At 44.4% G+C, this 20,467-nt stretch overlaps 1 protein-coding gene across 3 annotated transcripts in view; it reads right to left on the reverse strand.

The window, feature by feature from the left end:
- Window positions 1-8,759: 8,759 nt before the first annotated feature.
- KCNMB2 (potassium calcium-activated channel subfamily M regulatory beta subunit 2) overlaps window positions 8,760-20,467 on the reverse strand; it is a 95,640-nt gene continuing 83,932 nt past the window's right edge. For all 3 annotated transcript variants that reach the window (XM_077184125.1, XM_077184124.1, XM_054639321.2), the window contains 3 exons: window positions 19,709-19,879; window positions 17,010-17,205; window positions 8,760-10,951 (listed from right to left, as the gene is read on the reverse strand). In XM_077184125.1, the coding sequence (XP_077040240.1) occupies window positions 10,667-10,951; window positions 17,010-17,205; window positions 19,709-19,879 (652 nt within the window). In that variant the 3' untranslated portion in view covers window positions 8,760-10,666. The remainder of the gene's footprint in view (window positions 10,952-17,009; window positions 17,206-19,708; window positions 19,880-20,467) is intronic.

Here is a 20,467-nt window from a genome sequence, read left to right on the forward strand (position 1 = left end):
TGATGTTCTAAGCTTGGATTTCCTCATTACTAATTTTTCCAGGTAACACCCTGTGGAATGAACATTTATTAGCTGTAAAACCCTTCTGCAAGACAGACCAGCATTTTTCTACTTGAGTCATCCTCCAGCAATGAAAATGAGTCCCCAAATTTGGGGAGAGATATTTCCCCCACAGTCATATATATTTACAGGCTGTATTTATGCAAGGGAAGGTGCTAAAATTTTTAAAGTCTGTTCTTTTGGCAGGCTACCTTATAAAAGTCATGCAGATGTGGTGCTCCATCTCTCTAGGGTGCTGATCCAAGGCATTGCTGGTGCCCCCATTACCTTTCCTCACCATCTTTAGCCATGCAGAGGGGCAACTGGACAGGAGAGTGCTTCAGTGTCCCAGCATTTGCTCCTCTGCATTGGCTGTGGCCTGAGAGCTGCTCATGCTCTCTCTTTATTTAATAAAATCATCACTCCTTCTCAGATAGCTTTCCCCAGCTGAATTTATCAGTTTAAACAACTCAATTAAAAGGCCAGCAAAAAGTCCTTAAGGGCTCTGCCCTTCATCACTGGTGAGAAGATGAATGCTGTACAAAGAGATTGTGACAAACAGCATTGCAAGTAAACGCTGAAAATAAAAAGAAAAGGAAAAACAAAATCCCAAGAAAATATCTACATTTTCTCTCTGTGTTACCCCAACCATGCCTGGCAAGACAACACAGCCCCCTCACCTGGGTGTGCCCTTGACTGATGGGTTGAACTTTCTCTCTTGTGCCTTGTGGGTCGTACAGGGGCGTTGTGGTTGTACCCTCTGCACTTCCCATCCTGCAGGGACTCAGCCCAGGGGAAAATTGTTCAGACACCCCACCAGTCTCATGCTCCAGAGAGGAGCAGAGAGGCTTAAAAAAAAAAAAATATATATATATATATAGTTTTTATGGAAAACCAGCCATTAAGTTGCCACTGAGGCTGGTGCTTGCTTTGGTCACTAAGGCAGTTTCAGCTGTGTGTGTCAAGGCTCAGCTGTGCTCAGCTCTGTAAAGCCAGAGCAGATGTCTTTGTGCCCAGAGAGCTCCTGGTCTGTGATGGGACTTCCAGTTGGACACCACTGGGCATGGGGGGCAAGCAGCTGGTACTGCCTAGATGGGAGGGACACAAATTTCGCTGTAGGACAGTTTTCTGTGTTACTGTTCTATGAAAGCAAGGTCCTGGAATTCCATAAAATTTTGCTGGATTTACTTTTTCTGGGCTTCTGCCTCCTTTTTTACGGCAGTGGTCTAAAGCACAAGGCCAGCAACAGGGCTTGTGTTTCTGGGACACCCCAAGGCCAATGGAGTCAGGAATCTCAGGCCCAGATTGAATCCCACAGTCATGAAGAGACACAGGAAACTCTTGAGCTGCTGCACAGCCCACATCTAAACTGTCTCATCCTCCATAGAACTGTGAATTATTGAGAAGGTAGATGGAAATAATTTTCCTTTTTTTTTTTGGTTCAAATAGCTCAAGTATTTGCAACTTGCACACACTTATTTGTTCCCCAAGAAACTGAGATGTTACACAGTGCAAATGTGTTCTGCATTGAGGTTGCATTAATTCTTTATATTTCCTGTGCTGGAGATATTCTGGAATCACTGAGCAGGAACTTTGCTAGATTCAAAACAAATGTTGAAAAAACCCAAACATGAAGTCACAGAGAACAAGAACCATTGAGAAAGTCTGTTCCACAGTGATGCTGTAGTCACCATGGCAAAAAAGTTTTGAAACAACCCAGGGCAGACAATTAATTTTGCTTCATTTCTTCCTGATTGTTGCTTTGCCTTACCATGCTTCTCCACATTTTGACAGAACATGGTGATGTGCACCTGGGCTGCTGCTGGCTGGAAACTGATGGTAAATCCAGGTGGATACTCATGGCTCATCGTGGGTATTGCCTGGGAAGGACCCATTGTGAGAGGAGCAGGATTTGGTCTGTCTGTGGGGCTGATGGCTGGCTTTGTCCAGTTTTGACTTTATTGAGTGCACAGACACCCTGGCCTTTGGCCTGGCATAGGGGGACACCAGCATGAACTGGAGGAACATGGGGTTCGGTGGCTACAGAGTCTCAGTGTCAATAATTTTCTGGGGTTTTGACACAAAGGAGTTCAAAAACCAACAGTAAACTGTCCCTGCTTCCTATGGGTCAAAAATGTCTGAAGATGATCAGTTTGGAGCTGTCAAAATGTTTCCTTCAAGTTGTTTTCAGCAGGAAAATGATCTGCTTGAGCTGAGCCCTGCTCAGGGCAGAGCCCAGTGTTTGCTCTGCTCCAGCCTGGTGGAGCAGAGTTGAGCAGGAAAGGGATCCACCATATTTTGGGGAAAAGAAGGCTCTCCATCAGCCTCCCTGAAGCTAATCCTCTCCACCCTCACAGACATCTCAGCAGTGCTGTCCTCTGAAGGACATCAGGCATAGCTCCCTGCTCCACTCTGGCTCTGCCCACATGGTGCCACTGCTGTGACCCTTCCTGAAGGTCACTCACCAGGGCAGGGGCAGGGGTCCTGTGGGAAAGGGTACATCCCTGTGGCATCATGCACATATATAAGTGGTGCAGCATGGAAGCTGTTCAGGCAGCTCTATTTCTGGCATTTTGAAACTTTGGAGTGCCTGCTTTTGCAACCTGAATAATGTTCTTTTAAGTATAGAGTTTGGGAGGTTTTTTTTTTTTTTTTTTTTTTTTTAGGATGTAATTATAATCTTGTTCTACATAATTTAACAGCATCAGGGCAGGAGATTTTTATCCAAGGCTGGAAGTAATTGTCAGGCTGGTATTGAGCAGCCAAGCGGCTCGAGGGAAGGACAGAGCTGCTCATTTCCCAGACACAAAGTGGAGGAGAGGACAAGCCCACCCCTGAGGCTGCACACAGACACACAGAGCCTCTGCAGTGGGCAGGGTGCCTTGAGAACCTTGAAGGGGCACACTTAAGGGTAAAGATCATCACCAAAATATCTGCACCACAGCTGTAGAAGAAATGGGTGACATTTGGGACTCACTCTGCTCCATGGGCATGGTGGCATGCCCAGAGCTGACTGCCACCTCCTGTCCTGCTCTTGGAGTGAGGTGTGGAAGGTTTGAGGGATATCTCAGGCATGGGGGCAGCAGGGTTTGGGAGCTGGGGTGTGGGTCAGCTCAGCAGAAGGGCAACTGCATGAGAGGGCCCTGGATGCTCCTTCCTCACTGTCCCCTTTGGGTCATTTGGGTCCATAAAAAGCTGCTGGTGGTGGCCAGCACCAAACTCAAAGGGCTGCTGCCACCAAAGTCTCCAAGCCCAAGCTGAACGTGGGTTTACATGGCTGTGACAATGGGAAGTAGATGGAATTTCATCTTTGCTTCTGCTTTCCTGCATGTGTTGATCTGCATGGCCAAGAATCTCACCTGGAGAGAGGCCAGGAGGGGTGGGAGAGGACTCTGAAAGGGTACAAGGGAACAGCCCATTTCCTAGACCATTAATTTGCTATTTGCAGCCAGAGTGTTACTGGCTGGGGAGGAAGGACTGCCAGGGACAGCAGTGCAAATCTGGGACTGCAGAATGATTCCTCTTCTTAAGGTCACAGCACTGGAGAAACAGGAACAGTGAGTCCCTCCCAAATTCCTGTGCACAGACCATGCCCTCAGAGCCCTGGGTGCTCAGGACAAGGCACAACGTGCTGGTGGCACAGGGACACTTTAGGCTGCCTGGTCTCCCCTGTGCCCTTCTCTGATTTGGGCTGCAGTCCCTCTCTCCTGGATACTGTCTCAGGATTAACTTTCTGGTTGAAGTTATCAGGTAAAGCCTCCTGACAGCAGAGGGTCTGGGTTCCCTCCAATGCCAGCTCTAATTGTGGTGCTCTTTAACAGGGGAAAGCCTCCTGGGTGGCTCTGCCAGCTCTGCTTCCATGTCTTTCACTGGCTGCTTCGAGTTAAAAGAGTGAAAAATGGAGTGTGGTGGAGTATTAGCAGAAAATCAGGTTTTTAAATGAGGTTAACCAATTTCTCCACTCACAGCCAAGCCCATCACAGCTTCTGACTCGACTCCTGTTCCTGGGACAAGATCTGTACTCAGGGCACTTGCCTACCAGGTGCTGGGATGTCCAACCCCTGCTGCAGCACCCAGGATTGTGTCCAGATGGTGTTTGAATTATTCTGTTTTGATACTGAATACTCAAAACTTTTAGCATCTGCTTCAGTGGGCCTAGTAAGCAGCTACTCCTTGGGAAGGGCCATGTGTTGTGCCCATGAAATGAAAACCTGGATGTTATATCCAAACATGATTTGTCTGCCAACAGAGAATGAGGCCCCTGAACATCCCCTGCCCTGGGAAACCTCTGTGTGTGAGCAGATAATCCTCATTTCTCCTGAGCAAAGCAGAACATCTCATTTCCTCATGTTTGCTCTTTGTCTTTCCCTCTCTTTCCTGGTGGCTGTTTAATAGAAACCTTGGATTAGTGGCACTTCACATGCTGTGGAAAAACCTGCTCTGGGACAGATTGCTTGGCCTCTGTTGTGCTCTCAGGAGGGAGATCTTGTCTTGTTCTTAGAGGCTGAGGCACAGAAACCCCTGGGAGCGTGGGTTTGGGAGCCAGCACGTGCAGGGGAGGAAGGGGAGCTGCCAGAGATGGAAAATGTGCTGCTGCTGGTGCAAACCTGCCTTCCCCTGTCTCTGAGCACATGGGGAAGTGGCGCCGAGCAAGAGGCAAGCAATGACAGCCAGACTGCCTCTGTGTGGGGTTTTGCAGCCTCTGGCTGCATTGTTCAGCTCTCTTGCTGTATTAATGGCTTTTTCCTGCTTCTAAGGGGAGTGATTCAGGTGTTGCTGCTTACTCATCAGGCTGTGCTTCCTCTTTAATTTCTGATGAATATAGCGGAGAGCTCAAGTGCACCATGACTGAAATCACAAGTGCCCTCCCTCTGGAGGGGTTTCAAGGTGCTCTTCCTTTCTGCCCCCTGGATTTTAGGAATTGAGCTGCCCAGCACAGCAGAGCCCTTGCTTGTGATCAGGAGCGTCCTGTGCAGGTGGCTGGGTGTTAGAAAGGGCTTGGAAACTGAATACACAACAGCACCTGCAGTTGTGCCAAAGAATGGCCAAGGTGGGGACTTGAGGAGGAGCAGATGAAACCTCCCACCCTCCTCATGCACATTTTCACATGGGGAATCACAGAATAGTTTAGCTAAGGGACCTTACACATCATCTCATTCCACCCCCTGTCACAGGAAAGGACACCTTCCATATGATACATTAGAATACCTATCCCAGGAAGGGTAAAGATTTTACCTCACGCTGAGTGGGAAGTGCCTCTTCAATTCCACAATATTTTTTTGAGCTGTGAATGGGAAGAAAATCTTCAAAATATTCTGCACACTGAAAAACCTGAAAAAGAAGTCAAGTTGGGTCAATAAAAAGACTTAAGTGAGATCACTCCACATTCAGATGTTGCTTTTGCAATTTTTCCGAGTTTCAAAAAAAAAAAGAAAAAAGACATAGTAGAAACTGTGTTGTTACAAAGGAAGCTAGTTTTTGTGTGCACTGAATGTCACAGTGTTTCAGCAATTTTTTCCTGAAACATATTGAAAATTGAGCACACTCCTGGACAAAAAAGATGGTTTTGTTTTTTTGGTTTTTTGGGTTTTTTTTGCAACCTATAACAGTGTCTGATCCTTCTGTGCTATACTGAAGGGTATGAACACAAATTCATATGGTTCCCTAAATCTGACCTGTCTGACCTCTGGAGATGCTCCTAACTCTCACCTGATTTTCTTGAACTCCCAAATTAAACAAACCTTTTCTATGTGTTCAGTGAGCTGGTCTTCCATCTCTGCCCATGTTTTATGAGTCATTTGCTGAGCTTTTGCCTGGAAATAGCCATGTTTCAATAGAGCTTGAAAAGCATTTTAGAATGAGCATCTCTATTACAAGAAAATCACTAAGCAATGAAATACACTAAATTCTTACCTAAATAAATATAATTCTGTTAAAAATAAATACTCCCCTACCAGCTCCTTCTACGAAAATGGAGAACTAGAAAAAGTAGACAGGCTGTATGGAGAGCTCTGCTAAAATTAACACTTTTATTTCAGTGCTTGCAGAAATTTGATTTATTTAAAAAATTTTGGTGTGAATTCACCAGGCAATATTGCAGATTTTTTATTTTTTTTTAGATTATATCTGAACGATGAAGAAGCCCTTTGTGTCAAATGAAGTTTGTTTTACATTTAGCAGCTGCAGGTCAGGGACAAACAGTGGCTTGTTGGGGGCCCAGCAGATGGCCACAGGCAGCACCAAGCCCTCCTGCTTCACTGGGATTTAACTTTAAACACAGAGTGCATCCACACAAACATCTCCATTCAGCAGCTGTTACACTCTTTGAGGTGGGAGCTGTGCTTTGCTTTACCATCCTGGTGATCCCTGAGATGAGCCTGGCTGGGCCCTGGCTGGGGCTGCTGCTCAATCCTTGTGCTGGATCCTGCACTTCACTGGTGGGAGATAAAAATGAAAGAACCTTGCTGGTCAACCTCACAAAAAAACCCCAACCTCAAAATATTCAGTGAACAGATCAATTTCTGATCTTTTTTTTTTCCTCTTTCACATCAGAGGAGCTTTTATGTTTCTAACTATAATTTTTCAAGATTTCCTACATAGAAAGTTTTTCTCATCCCTAGATTTTAAAATGCTTCTTCAGTTCGAACTGAAAAATGGAAACATTTTGTTTTCAAAACACTGAAACAAAATAATTGAAGTTTACTCCTGCTTTTCACTCTACCTTGCACAACAAAAACAATTTGGCAAAGTTTGTATTCAGTTGTGAGATGTTGGGGAACTCCAAAAACTCTGTGTGGTTTTCCTGTGAGTGCTGGGAAGTGACAAGTGCTCAGTGGAGCAGAAAAGTGAGGGATTTTCCCAAATCTTTGATGGATGATGAGCAGTACAGTGGCTGATGGAGAGAAGATGCTCAGAGCCTATGGAAGAATTGTGCTGCTGCAGAGATATTGGATAACACCCCTGAAAGCCTGGAGCTAACTTAGTACCAGCATGAGTGTATGAGAAGGGAAATTAGCTGAAAAATTATAAAAGTGGTATTAAATGGACAAGACCACTCATGTCAGAGTTTGTACTGCTGTAAGGTCAAAGGTTTGGCAGTCAAATGAGAGCAGGAATCCTCTTGGAATAGATTAACACCAGCCAGTTCTTTCTGAGCAACTTCTTCCATTGAACTGACATTAACCCTCACCCAAACCTAACCCAAGCCCGAACCCTAACTCAAACCCTAACCCTCACCCCAACCCTATTTTTCAAAAAGAATCAAAAACTTAATTACCCAAGTTCACTCCTATCCTCTGTACAAAAATAAAAAAAAAAAAGAAAGTCACAAGGTGGGACTTTATTCCCTATTTGTCCTTCAAGTGGGAAACCACTGCCTTTGTGTCTCCTCTTCTCGTGTCTCCTCAACCCTCTCTCCTTGCTGCACTCACCCAGGCTCACCCTGGAGACAGGTATCCTTCCACTGGGTGCATCCTGTGAGATAAATTGACATCTCCTCAATGAAGAAAACTAAATCAAAATAAACTCTCTGTTGTCCTAGCTGGTGACATTTATAAATCTGCTGCAAGGTGCCAGATTTCAAAGTATTACAGCAAGGATGTTCACACTTCAGCTTCAGATTTAGATCTTCCAGAATAGGAATGAGGCTTGACATATACAATCTAATTAAGAAAATGACAACTACTAAAAGGCCATGGGAATTTTGTATCTGAAATACTTATGAATGCTTTAAATCATTTTAAATCACGCAAGGGTGCTTGTCATAGGTTTCTGATGCTTGGAAATATTGCACAACCTTTTTCATATTGCACCTCTCCCTTCCAGGGTTTTGCAGGACAGGTTTGTCCCTGCTGTCCCAAATGCCCAGCTGGGACATCAAGAGTGGAAATGTTTGTGCTGGGAAGAGTCAGAACCAGTCTTAGAAACAAGGGTTGGTTTGCCTGGCTGCTGAATTGCATGACATGTTTTTCTCATGCATTTGAGCTGCCTATAGGAACATCAATGCCTTTTGCAGGGGAAAAAATGATATTAAAATAGAATGGAGAAAGAAATAGGACAGACTAACATCCTTGCTGAAACACCACCTCTCTTTGGGGCAGCAGGAGTTGTCAAAAAATCCCATTTGCAGCGCTAACACTTCAGTAGGGGGTTAACAGTGCCAGGGATCAGATGGATAATTCCCTTCAAAATTATTGTTTTACCTCACTCCATCCAATTACTCAAGTTGTTTTGCTATCCCACAGATCTCTCCCTTAATGTCAACAAAATGATTATAGCCTACAACAGCAGCAAGATGTTTCACCCACAAGAGCTCTGGTGAAATGTTTTATGGCACGAGAAGTTGAAAGCAGCGTTTGATGTGTAAATGTCAGGAACAACCAGCTTCCCTGCCACCCAGGGAAAATACACAAACACAGGCACCCAAAATGTCACAGGGCACCTAAATCACTGTGCAAATGGCCAGGACAAGAGCTGGTGATGGTGTGGAAAAGCTGTACAGCATTCCTGATCTGGGAATTGTGTCTGGCAGCACAGTTCAGCCCCACTGGTGTTGAGGTTCCCAGACCCCCCAGCTCCTGCAATTCCAACATATTGATCAAAACAGGGGTTTTGCAAAGGAACATTTCTGAATTCCCTGGAGCACCAGCACTCCTCTTTTCTTGGTAATGGAAGCTACAGAAAGCAGTTTGATGAAACAAGCCAGATCTGAAGGCAGCAGATACTGAAATCTGGAAGATTTAATTGAATATTTTTATTACATATTTTTGGAACCTTCATTATCCCCCCCACCCTCCAGGAATTTAATTACCTAAGGAAAATTATACTACTGATTACAAGATTGCAGGTTTATTTTCACTGCTGAGAACTTTTTTTTTTTTTTACAGCTCACATTACACTTGCATGACTTGTTTTGTAACATCTTGAAATTTTTAATGCTATGATGAGGAAAGGTACTTATATATATATATAGATGAACTAGGCAGAATACTTGATTTGCAGTCTTTTTGAAGGGAAAAATGTTATTTTCTTGGTTTGAGTAGGCCTGTATATAGTTTCTTTGAGCTATTGGATAATGAGTTCACAGGATTACTCCCAGGATGTGCCTTGTGTTTGTCCTTCAGGCTGGGTACAACATGAGGAACTGAAAGAGGTGTCTTTAAAACATAAGAAGGAATGTTTTCTATTGGGGAATAAAAATAAATTATGCAGAAATTGTGACTCCAGTGTGTATGAAATTAAACTGGCAAGTATACTGTGATAAATATTTGACAGATAGGACAACAACTTAGCCAGATTCTCAGTTTTTCCAATAAATCATTGCACCTGGGTCTTGTAAATCATAATTCATGTCAGCCAGCACTGCATGGTGAGTAAGGGTCAGGAGAGATTTCCAAATGTGTTATGATGATTATCTAACAATTCAGTTAATAGAGCCATAGAATTGGATGAGATTTTTGTCATTTCCCATGTCACAGCAACAGAGACCTTTGACTGAAACAACATCATGAATATTGGATAAGATCCTGCAGTGCTGCTTCTCTGTGTTATGATATTATCCAAGGATGAAGGTTACAAATACATGAATTGTACTGTTCATTTTCCAGTGGGTAAAAACAAAGGAAAAAACCCCCCTAAACAAGTTTCAATACACAACTAGATATAATATAGCTTTTTCTTTATATATATATATCTATATATATATATCTGTATATATATCAAGTAAAAAAATCTAAAATAGTTGGAAGTAAAAAATGAAAAAATAGCTGATAGTGTTATTTTTTTTCTTTACAGTGATATGGTAGCAAATACAAGACAAATGAATAATAAACCTTTACAGAAGGAGTTCTGGTCCCACCTCCATCAATAGGGCTCAGACTAGAATACAAAATGGAACAAGGCGTTTTTTTTGCTTTTTTGGCTACAGCTTCTGCAAGTGACAAAACTTATGTTGATAAGACAGAAGAAAATTATAGCACTACACAAAATAAAACTCCAAAGTGTTTTCCAAAAGACCTTACAAACACCATTGGGTACAATTGACTTCTGAACTGAGGGAGCAAACACAAAGCATCACCAATTCCTACTGAGGCTGAAAATACTGTATGCTGATCCCAACCTGACCTCAAAATACATCCTTTTTGTGCCATCTTACCATTAAAAAAACCCCTTATCAATGCCTTTTCCCTCCCCACTCTGCAGCCAGTGTTAAAAAAGCCAAAGCCACAAATCCATCCAATGGGCTGAGCCAGGTGTGAGACCTCAATGATGCACGAATGGTTGGCTGCCCTTTGTCCAGCAGTGAATTTCCCCAAAATCTTTTACACCAAAAACATCAACTGACTAAAGCTTGGCCAATGGTCACACTGAGCCCTATCTTGGCTGTAGAAAAGAAAGAACTAATCCCAGCATAAAACAAGATCATAGAGACGGTCAACACAAAACAGGAACGCTTTCATTCGTCTGCATAATAATAACATCATGTTTGCATATAGAACAGCTTTTGCATTATTGCTCTACTTAGAAGAATATAGTAAGGAACTTATACCAGACTTGCACATTACAAACTTAAGGTTCTTTGGTGAAGAATGAGAAAAAACAGTATTAAATTTCGGAGAAGTCTCCTTTCCTATCTGCTGATCCTCTGGATTCTCTCGCAGAGCAGGGAGAGGTACTGAGTCAGCTTTACCATGGCCACGATGGCCACCCCCCCGATCATCATGCAGGTGGGCCAGACCAGGGAGTGGAAGAGCACGTTGGAGCTGTACAGTTTGGTGAGGATCACGTTCTTCTGCACGCCCTCGGGGTCGTAGAAGCAGGAGAAACGTTGGTACTTCCTGAAGTTTTCCATCACCACGTTCACCAGCGACATGGACTCCTCGTAGTTCTTCCCACACTTGGGGATGTAGGAACACTGGGGAGAAAGCAGAGGGAGGAAAATGTCTCCAGAGCTGTTGCAGTGTCTGTTTGCAGGTGGCAAGTGGGGAAATCTCCAGATGATTATGCTTTTCACAACAAGAGTGGAATACTATTACACTAATAATGAATTTATCACAGCAAAACTCAATATTTTGCACATCTACAGAATTTCCCATTGGAGAACCTCCAAGTGCTGTTCAAACATTAATGCTTTAATCTGCACGGTGCCTTGTGAGATAGGTGAATATATTATTATTGCTAATTTACACATGCAAAAATAGAACTGATGAAGTACCTCTTCATCTTAAGTGGCACACATATGCTCACAGTTAGATGGGTAATTGACTTTCTGTAAATACAAATCTGGGAGTTTAGCTCTCACTCGGCTTGGATCTAAGTGATCACAGTGGGCACAGGAGTTCACTCAGAGGAGGGATGAGGAGAGACCTCCACACAAATACTCTCATGGGGGTAATGGCTCAGCTAGAGACAAATAAGTGATCTAGGTTTTCCTACTGACAGCCCAGGGGACTCTCATTCAGCCTCTAGCTGAAGATCAACCTGGTTGCCAGAGTGGCTTTTAGTGATTTTTTTGCTTTTGACCCCAGCATAAGATCCTTTTCTCTGAAGATGATCCTGGATTTTCAGTTTTAGTCCCAAAGGAAATAAGATTTGGGGGTGGCTCTATCTAGAACCGTTGCAACCTGGATTTCCAGAGAATTCTAAAGGCAAGTTATTTTAAAACCTGTTTTATGGAGTCTGTGTGCTGAAGATATTCCATGAGAAGGGTAGGACAGTGGACCTGGGCTCTGCTGAGCACTCCCTGCCAAGGGCTGGTGTGGGCTGCTGAGCTGGTTGGCAGACACAAGGACTGAGGCCACATCTGGACAATTTTTGACCTAGAGCAGTAACCCCTCAGCTTGCTGTTGCTCCTGATGGTCTGGAAGATGATTGATGGGAGCAGCCCAGGGCCTCTCACTCCCTTCTCTCTTCTGTGCACTTACACCCCACCAAATCTGAATTTTTTCTACACCTGCACAGGATTTTGATTAACTGCTTCAGGAGGAGTGGAGATCTGCTGCTTGACTTCTCCTTGGACATGCAGGGAGGGAACCTAGCAGGCTGCTTGTCCTGGTGAGAACCCAAAGTAGCCCCAGATAATTTAATGAGAAAGTGAGTTTTGCAAAGGAAAGAAGATGGTTTTGATTAAAATAATGTGACCCATGGGTTTTGATTATTACTCTGTTAATGTACATACTTTATAAACGTCCCTCCGTTCTTTTTCGTGACGTGCTGTGAATTCTTTTTTTAACATACTGCAACAAATCTCTAGTCCTAATTATGATCAAAGGATTAACCTCATAATAGGACTTGATTGATTCATTGGCAAGTTATTAACACAGAATATGATTTGAAGCATGGCAGAGAGATTGTCTGGCATTAGCAGACTGGAGCATTAATGGTGGAGCGTGGCCACACTGCCATTATGAATATTTCATAGAGCTCTAGAAATTAGAGATGAAAAATATCAGAGCATTAATATCTCATCCATCTTGCTGCTGGTGCGTGTCTGCTCCCTATAGGATATTCTCTTGTACTCTGACCAAATTTGTCTTAAATGTCCAAAGTCACGAGCCCTCTTCCAGTGCCCACGAGTCTTTAATAGATCATAATCTACTAAGTAGGGGGAATTTCTCAGTGAAGCATTCCTCATTTTCCCTTAGTAAATGATCTGTTGTCACTGTAATAACAGCAGTATTTCCAGTTCAAATGGATTTGTGTTGTGGTTTTTTGGGGGAATTTGGGTTTTTTGTCTTGTCATTTTTTTTTGCTATTCATTTCTGTTTCTGGAATTCTCATGAAGTATCCTGAATGAGGTGATTAAATGAGAACTTGGCCACTTTTGCAAAATACAACTTCCCCTTGACAGAGAATAGAAGATATGTAGAAGCAAAAAGGATGAAAGATTCCTGGGCTCTAAGTTTGCAGAAATATCCCAATAGTGCAGTGAATCCAAGCACTGTCCAAGTGCTCTCAGAGGAGACCTGAAGCAGAACTTGGGCTGCTCCCTACACCTGCAGGCACAGAGCCACCATCTGTGTTGGGCTGCCCATGGTGGAGGGCCTGGGAGCATGAAACTGTGGAGTGCAGCTGTGCAAGGGAAGTTGGTTTATTGTGCTTCTCATCCAGACTCCTTGTGCTGAAGCCATGTCTCTCTCCTGTCTCCCAGGTGCTCTCCAAGGTGTGTGAGCCCTTTGTGTGCTCTCTGCCTCACTCTGGTTCTCCTGAGACCCTGGAAACTTCTTGGTCTTAGCTTTGATCCTCAGCACAAGGACATTAAATTTTGGTTGTGGGGTGCTCCTGGCCTCCTTCCACATCTCAGCTTTCCCAATGAAATCCCAGGGCTATGTTTCATAGGTGTTTGGCAAACAAGAAGAAGACTCAATAACAGGATGTATTGATGTTTTCTTTGTTTTCCATAGTTTAAATTTTCAATAGTTTTCTGCAATGGCTGGTATGGAATTTTATATCCACAACTGCTGTGCTCTACCTGTGAATGCAGACAATTAAATCTATGCTGGTTTTTGGCACTTCTGCATTGTCAAACATTGGAAATCTGCAAGTAAACAGTGTCTAGTGCTCTACCTCAGGCGAAGATTCTGTGATACAGCATGAGAAAGGTGGTTCTTGTGTTCCTTGCAATCTGAGCACAAGAGGGATCTATCAGTTACAAATAGAAGCTGTGATTAATGTTTTCATCTCTACTTTCCTAATATAAATCATTGGGTAGGTGTCCTGTCTGAACCACCTCTGGATACATCCAGTCCAGTGCCCTGCTCAGTGCAGAGTTGCTCAGGGACTTCTCCAGTCAGGTTATGAATATCTCCAGGGATGGAGATCACACAACTTCTCCAGGCAAGCTAGAGGCAGTTTCCCTTAAATCCATGAAGATATACTACAAAGGCTATTGCCAGAAAAGCCCCCAGTTCAGGGGGGCAGTGAAATCCACAACTCTCATCATATGTCTGTGGCTGGGATTGGTGTCCAAGCTGAGCCTGGAAACTTAGACAGGCAATCTTTGTGAGAAAGGGGTCAGGATGTCAATTTACACCTCCAACAAGTTTGGAGAAGGATTGAAGGAGGAGTTCTGTATCTGAGTTGGCCTGAATTGACTCCTCCAGATGGAATTTTTCAGTTCCCTACTGGAATCCACAGCTGAACAGCTCTGCTTCCCCTCCCTGCACCAGGCAAACTCCTTCCTGGCTTATAAACACCTGAGTCTTCTGTGAGAAACCCTGAGAATCCACATCATTTCTGAGTCCCAGGCAGTTACAGCTGATTTTGGTGATTAAATCCTTCTTGTTATCTCACTAACAGAGAACTGATACAAATCAGCAGGAGCTCCAATGACATGAAAAGAGTCAAAATTACATAACATGAGATCAAAATGGGGCCTCTCTAATTGCTTTAACTACCACAGCCCTTCCTCATGGTGACAGCCTGGCTCTGTGGCTGATTCACCTCTGCAGAGGCTGTTAGAGCCTTTGGCAGCTGAGAAAGGAAAGTGTGGCCATGGAAGCATTTAAACTGTTTTGCCTGTGGTATTGACCAGGGGCTGGGCTTGTCCTAAAGGCTAGAGATAAAGTAGGCACAGCAAGAGCAATGAAAAGGCAGAAAAAACCCCTTATGTGCTTTTCTTGGAAAGACTCGAGCAGCTTGACAGATCTCCACTGACTCCCCACTGACTCCCACCAGAGACTGGCAGCAGCACGCTGCAGATCTCAGTATAAATTGTACCTACTCCTTACTCCACCTCCTGAGCTGACAGCCAGGTTAGACAGCAATCCTCCTGGATAAAGCACTATTTAAACTCAAGGTGGATTTTGCTCTGGCCGTGCTGGCTGGTGGGGAGAAGAGAGAGGCAGCTCCAGATGCTGCTCTGTCCCTGTGTGTGGGTGCTCAGCAAAGCACAGAGGTTGGTGGAGGGGTGTCACCTTTTGAGAGTCACTGGTGTTGGTCTTGGAGTGTCAGGACTGTGCTCTGTGTTGTCCCCAGTAATGCCAGAGCTCAGTGAGCCAGGCATGGGGTTATTTTTTATTTATTTGGCAAAGGTAAAGAACAGGGAACACAAATGTGAGTAAATGGATGGAGAGGGACAGCTTAGCACCCAACTGGAGCATCACCACCCAGCACACTCAGGGCTGCATTCCTGCTGCATGGGGATGCTCTCTGGCCAGGGGAGAGGGAAATCACCTCTGGAGTGCTGAGGCTGGCTGTGCTGATTTGAGCTTGGAAACCCTGCTGATCCGAGCCACGAGCAAGAAGACAGGTATTTTATAGACATTGCAAACTTCCCCTCAAAACTGCTTTGTATTCAGGTCACATAGCCAGCAGCATGTCAGGAAAACCTAGGAATCCTCCTGAGAGCAGAGCTTAACCTGTAAAACAACCTTGGGCTGGAGAAGTATTAACTGTGCCTACACTAAATTAAGAGGAGGTGGCATCTGGGAGAATTTCAAAGTCCATTTCAGCAAGCAAAAATGATCAATAAAAGAATGTGGAGATTTATGCTGAATCTCTCAATTTATTTGAATCAGTGGAGCACAGATATTTATCTGATCTGTTTTAATCAAATTGAGGCGTGAACATCACGGTTTTGCTTTTGCCCCAGCAGGAAGTGAGGTCTGTCCTGCCTCAGGCCTCACAGACAGTCAGTGCCTCTTCCTGCACTGATGCCAGAGTGGAGGGGAAAAAGGGGGAACTCTTCTCCATTTCACACTTCAGAGCCAGAGGACTCCATCTCTCAGCCATGAGAGTTAATTATCCAGCAGAATAAGCAGCCTAGTGCAACCATGCCATACTTTGACTAATTTTAATATCACTTCATCTTAATATGCAGGATTAATTTGTTCTACTGAACAGCTGCCATAAATAGAAGCACAATAGGTTACTTTGTCAGCAGCCTGATCTGGGGCTATGCTCTTCTGGGGTGTGCTTTGCCAAGTTTGGGGTTCAGTGACCTTGGATAACCAAGCAGTTAAAGAAAATCCGGCACCTGTAAGTCTAATGATTCCACTGTGTCCCAGCTCCCTCCAGTTTGTGCTCTCAGGGACATAGGAGTTGTTACTATGAAGAAAGGAAGGTGGGGAGAGGGACATTTCCCTGTTCCCATCTCTCCTTTCCCTGTGGAAGGTGGGGAGTGATGCACAGCCCAGGTCAGGCACACAGCTCTGCTGCTGCTGCATTCTCTGCATCTGCTGCTCCCTGCAGCCTCCAGACTGGAGCTCTCTCCACCCCATCTGCATGGGCTTACACTGGAGCTTGTACTTGCAGAAGCAGAGGCAGGAATTCTTCAGGCTTGCTCAAAACAATTCCATTAGTCCAACATCTGGAGTCAGAGCAGCTGTGCTGTAGAGATGGGGTGACTCTTTATTTTATTTTATTCACACCCCAAAGCCAGGCCCTTTATGTTTATGCTGCTGCTTTTACCTTGGCACCCCTCAGTCAGCAAACTCAGGGTCTCTGCAGGGTGAGTGCAGTGATGGAGCCCAGCAGCACAGCTGAGCTCAGGGGGCTGCTCAGGTCAGGGTTTGCCACCAGAGATGAGGATGGGCTCTCCTCTCTCCCCACCAACCCTGCCTGCCCTGCAGAAACGGTGCCATTTCCATTCTCACCGCCACATGGGTGCTCCCTGCACATTTCTAGGGGTGTTCACTGTCATGGGAGCCATTCCTGGGTGGGAAGGGACTTGTCCACAGCTCCATGAGAATATCAAGGTGACACATGCTCAGTGAGCTCCTGCTCCTGTAAGGCTCTTGGAAAGGATGAGGGAGGCTCCAGCCCTCAGGGCACAGCACCCCTGGAATGGATGGAAGCAGAAAGTTGCCCCTTTCCAGACATGTGAGCTGTGTTTGTGCACTGATTTCTGCTTTCTCTGCTCTGTGAAACAGGAGCTGGAAGCCTTATATTGCTTTAAAGTGAGGAATGGATGTAATGAGAGGAGAAGCCCTCCAGAAACCCATTTAGGAACAAATTTTATTCTGTGCTCCTACCTCAGAATTAATTTTCATTGTTTCCTCGGTGTGGTAGAGTAGAAGCTTCTGGCCAGAAGAGGTGAGATTAACATACACCTGCAGGCAGGGGTACTGAGAGATTTTCCAGCACTCTGGGCCGCAGTTAAATGAGCAGTTAAAGGTTTCTGTGATGGATGCATTGAGCAGTGAGCACTGAGTCTCTTCTGTCCAGACACTAAGCAGGGAAAAAAGAGACATTAGAGCATGGCAAGAATAGGCAAATAAACACTAAAGCCATCTCAGGATTCCCATCAGAGACAGACTGGGGGCATCTTGCAGGAGAGGCCACGTGTTGCAGCAAAGCCTGGGCTGTCTCATGCCACACACCACAGACAGTTTAGCCTTTGGGCACAGAATTACCCAAAATCAATTACAAAATTACCCTATTCACTTATGCCTGTGTATAAATGGAAACTGAACTGGAACTTTGATGCTGGAGGAGGTGTATTTGAAAGGGTGTCAGCAGAGGGAGAGGAAAACTGAGCAGCCTGTGCTGGGGAGAGCACAACACGCACGGCGCTGCATGACAAGGCACCCTCAGCTGGGACTTGAGGGTTAACTCAAAGTCCAGGCCAATTTCAAGTGAGCACAATTTTGATTTGAACGTTAACTCAAAGTTCAGGTCAAGTTAAAGGTTGAGAGGACAATTTTGAACTAGCAGGGTATGATTCTCATACATGAAGATATAGGAGCTCTCAAGGGTTACCTCCTGCAGCTCTACCTGTGGCAAAGCTTTTCCTAGTGGCAGCTGGCTCGCTTTTCTGTGAGTTAAGTCAGTGGCTGTAACTTTTCTGCAGGATTTCATCTCATCTCCAATTCACCAGAGACTAAAACTGGAACGATGGGGCCTGGCTGTGCACTAGCAATGCTCACTGGCATGTATTTAAAAATCTGCAGCTGTGTTTTCCTTGGGGAAAGGGCACACTGCACTGAGGGGTCTGCAAAAAGCCCTTTGTGGGCTGGGGGAAGGTTTCACCCAGGGCTCTCCTTTAAGGGTGCTCAGCCCCTCAGCTCAAACCCCCAAGGTCTGCCCTGCCATGAAAGGGATGAGGGTCTGCCTGCCCCTCAAAAAACCTGTGAGGGGCTTTACATAGTAAGTGATACCAAAGATTTCTGCCTAATTCTAATGCTGTTTTACTTAAGCAGTAATTCTGCTTGTATATTCAGTTTTACATTTATATTAAGTTATGCTATGTTTTCTGGGGGGAAATTGAATGAAAGGATTTTTTTCACCCTCCCAGGCAGTATTTGTTGGAGGGGTGCTGCTGTAAAAGAGAATAACCCCTGAGGAAATCTGTCTGTGTGGAAAAAAGTGACAGCAAAGGCTCCTGGGCTGTCTTCTCCTCACTTTCACCTTTCTGGCTGCTGTTTTATTCATGCAGGGGGGTAATAAAGTAACACCTACCTACCACAGACTTGTGAAGATAGAATAGTTGATACTTTGGAGGTGTTTTGATATCATCTGGCAATTTTTTTTCACATATCATATAATATAAATCAACTCTTTCCACGTGAGCAATTTTGACCTTAGCAGCCTCTGCAATTGACCCTGATATTGCTGAAAGATCTGGGAGAGCAATTTGGAATAGAAAATGCTCTTGGATACTTAACAGGTCTTGATCTCAGTTTTCAAAATCGAAATTCTGCCTTGATTTAAAAAGGGACAAATAACTTTATCATATGAATAAGATGCTTGCAAATCAGTACAGCTCATCCTCATCTGTATTCCTCATCACTGCAGGGTCAAGAGGGAACATTCTCATGCAGGTGCACCAGTATAACTGAGGATGCTCACACCAGTTAGCTGTAGGCACTTCTTGCATGTGCCTAAAGAAGAAGCCTGTGGTGTTTAACCCAAGATGTTCCAGGTATGTGCCCCTGCCTTAGCATGGTTTGGGACATGACAGAGTAATATTTTGATCCCCAGTTACACATTTTTCATTCTCTTAACTCTACCAATCAGGGCAGGAAAAAACCCATCACTGACAGTCTTACTGCAGTCTGTGCTGGATTTTAAATAGGGCTGATGCTTGAAAACTGATTACAAATGTTGTTAATGAATCACAGGCCGAGCTCTCTGCTTGGTGGCAGAGGAGGAAGCCAGAGACAGCCTCAGAAAAATTAAGTGCAGTGCAGGAATGATGGAAGATGGTCTTTTGCTTTCAGCAAATTGCTATCTTTCATGAGGATTTCAGTTGTTAAAATGAAAGTAATAACCGACATGGAAAACTACGTGCTACAAAGAGCTTGATTTCCTTCCCAAATTAATTCTCCATCTTTCATTTGGAAGTGTACTGTTTCTCAGGGCTGCAAAATATTTTTTGCTCTTTTGTCCTGAGTCTGGGCTTTGCAGCAGCAGCCCCTGAGAAGCTGATATGGTTCAGCAGACTGCAGGCCAGCTGATATGGATATTATACTGGTGTTAAACTGTGCCAAGTCTAAAGCCTGTGGATCGAGATTTTTGTCAAGCAGGGATCTAATTCTTCCCTCTCTTTATGCCACTATGACTCAAATTGCTTTCACTGTGGCTGTGCCTAATTTACACTGGGGCAAGGAAGTGCAGAGTTTGTTTGACCAAATGAACAATTATAAACCTTTAATAGAAAGAGCCAAAAGAATAAGCCACATGCAGCCAGCTGGGGATGCAGGGTTGAGAGCAGGGAGAGCCATGGGGTTACCTTTGCATGTAGGAGCGCAGCAGGGTGATTCCCAGCAGGAAGTACATCATGATGGAGCACACCATCATGGCCAGCCCCAGCAGGATGGCACGGTCCTCTCCAGCTTTCAGGGCTGTCACTGTTTTCCTTTTGTCCAGTAGGTCGTGATCCCTGATTTTTTGGTAAATATTTCTGAGGTTGAAAATTAAACATTTTTATGTGAAGTTCATGTTCAATCATCAATGCAGCCTCTAAAGGGTGGGCAGTCCCACCTCCATACCCATCTCATGGGAGAGAAAGGCTTAAAGGTCCTCTGATGTCCTTTTCCAACAGATTCACTCTGACCTGGTGCAAACTTATTCATCTCCAAAATAAATTACAGCCATTTCTGAAAAGGTGAAAACCCCTTACAGCAAATACAAGTATTAGACATTTGTGCCAGCTCAGTAAACACTTCTTTGGTACAGCCTCTTTGGCTCAGTAGAATTATCCCAGAGGTGCATTTGACCTGCCAGTGCCATCTCAGGCCACCAGAAGATATCCAGGTGTATGAGGTGTCTTTTGTCCAGCTGAATAGGGTAACAGGTCTTACATTACCACATGTAGGAAATAGCCTGAAGAAAGTCATCATTAATATTATCTGAAAGGACCATGCTCTCTTTTGATTCACTACAGGCTATTGGTTTGGGCAATTTTCCACCCTGAGTGTGACTCAAAGCTCATGAAACACTGTGGGGATTTTGCAATTGATTTCTGTGGGTTTTTTTGATTGGGAGCTTA

The sequence above is a fragment of the Agelaius phoeniceus genome, chromosome 10 (assembly GCF_051311805.1).
Source record: "Agelaius phoeniceus isolate bAgePho1 chromosome 10, bAgePho1.hap1, whole genome shotgun sequence".
Lineage (NCBI taxonomy): Eukaryota > Metazoa > Chordata > Aves > Passeriformes > Icteridae > Agelaius > Agelaius phoeniceus.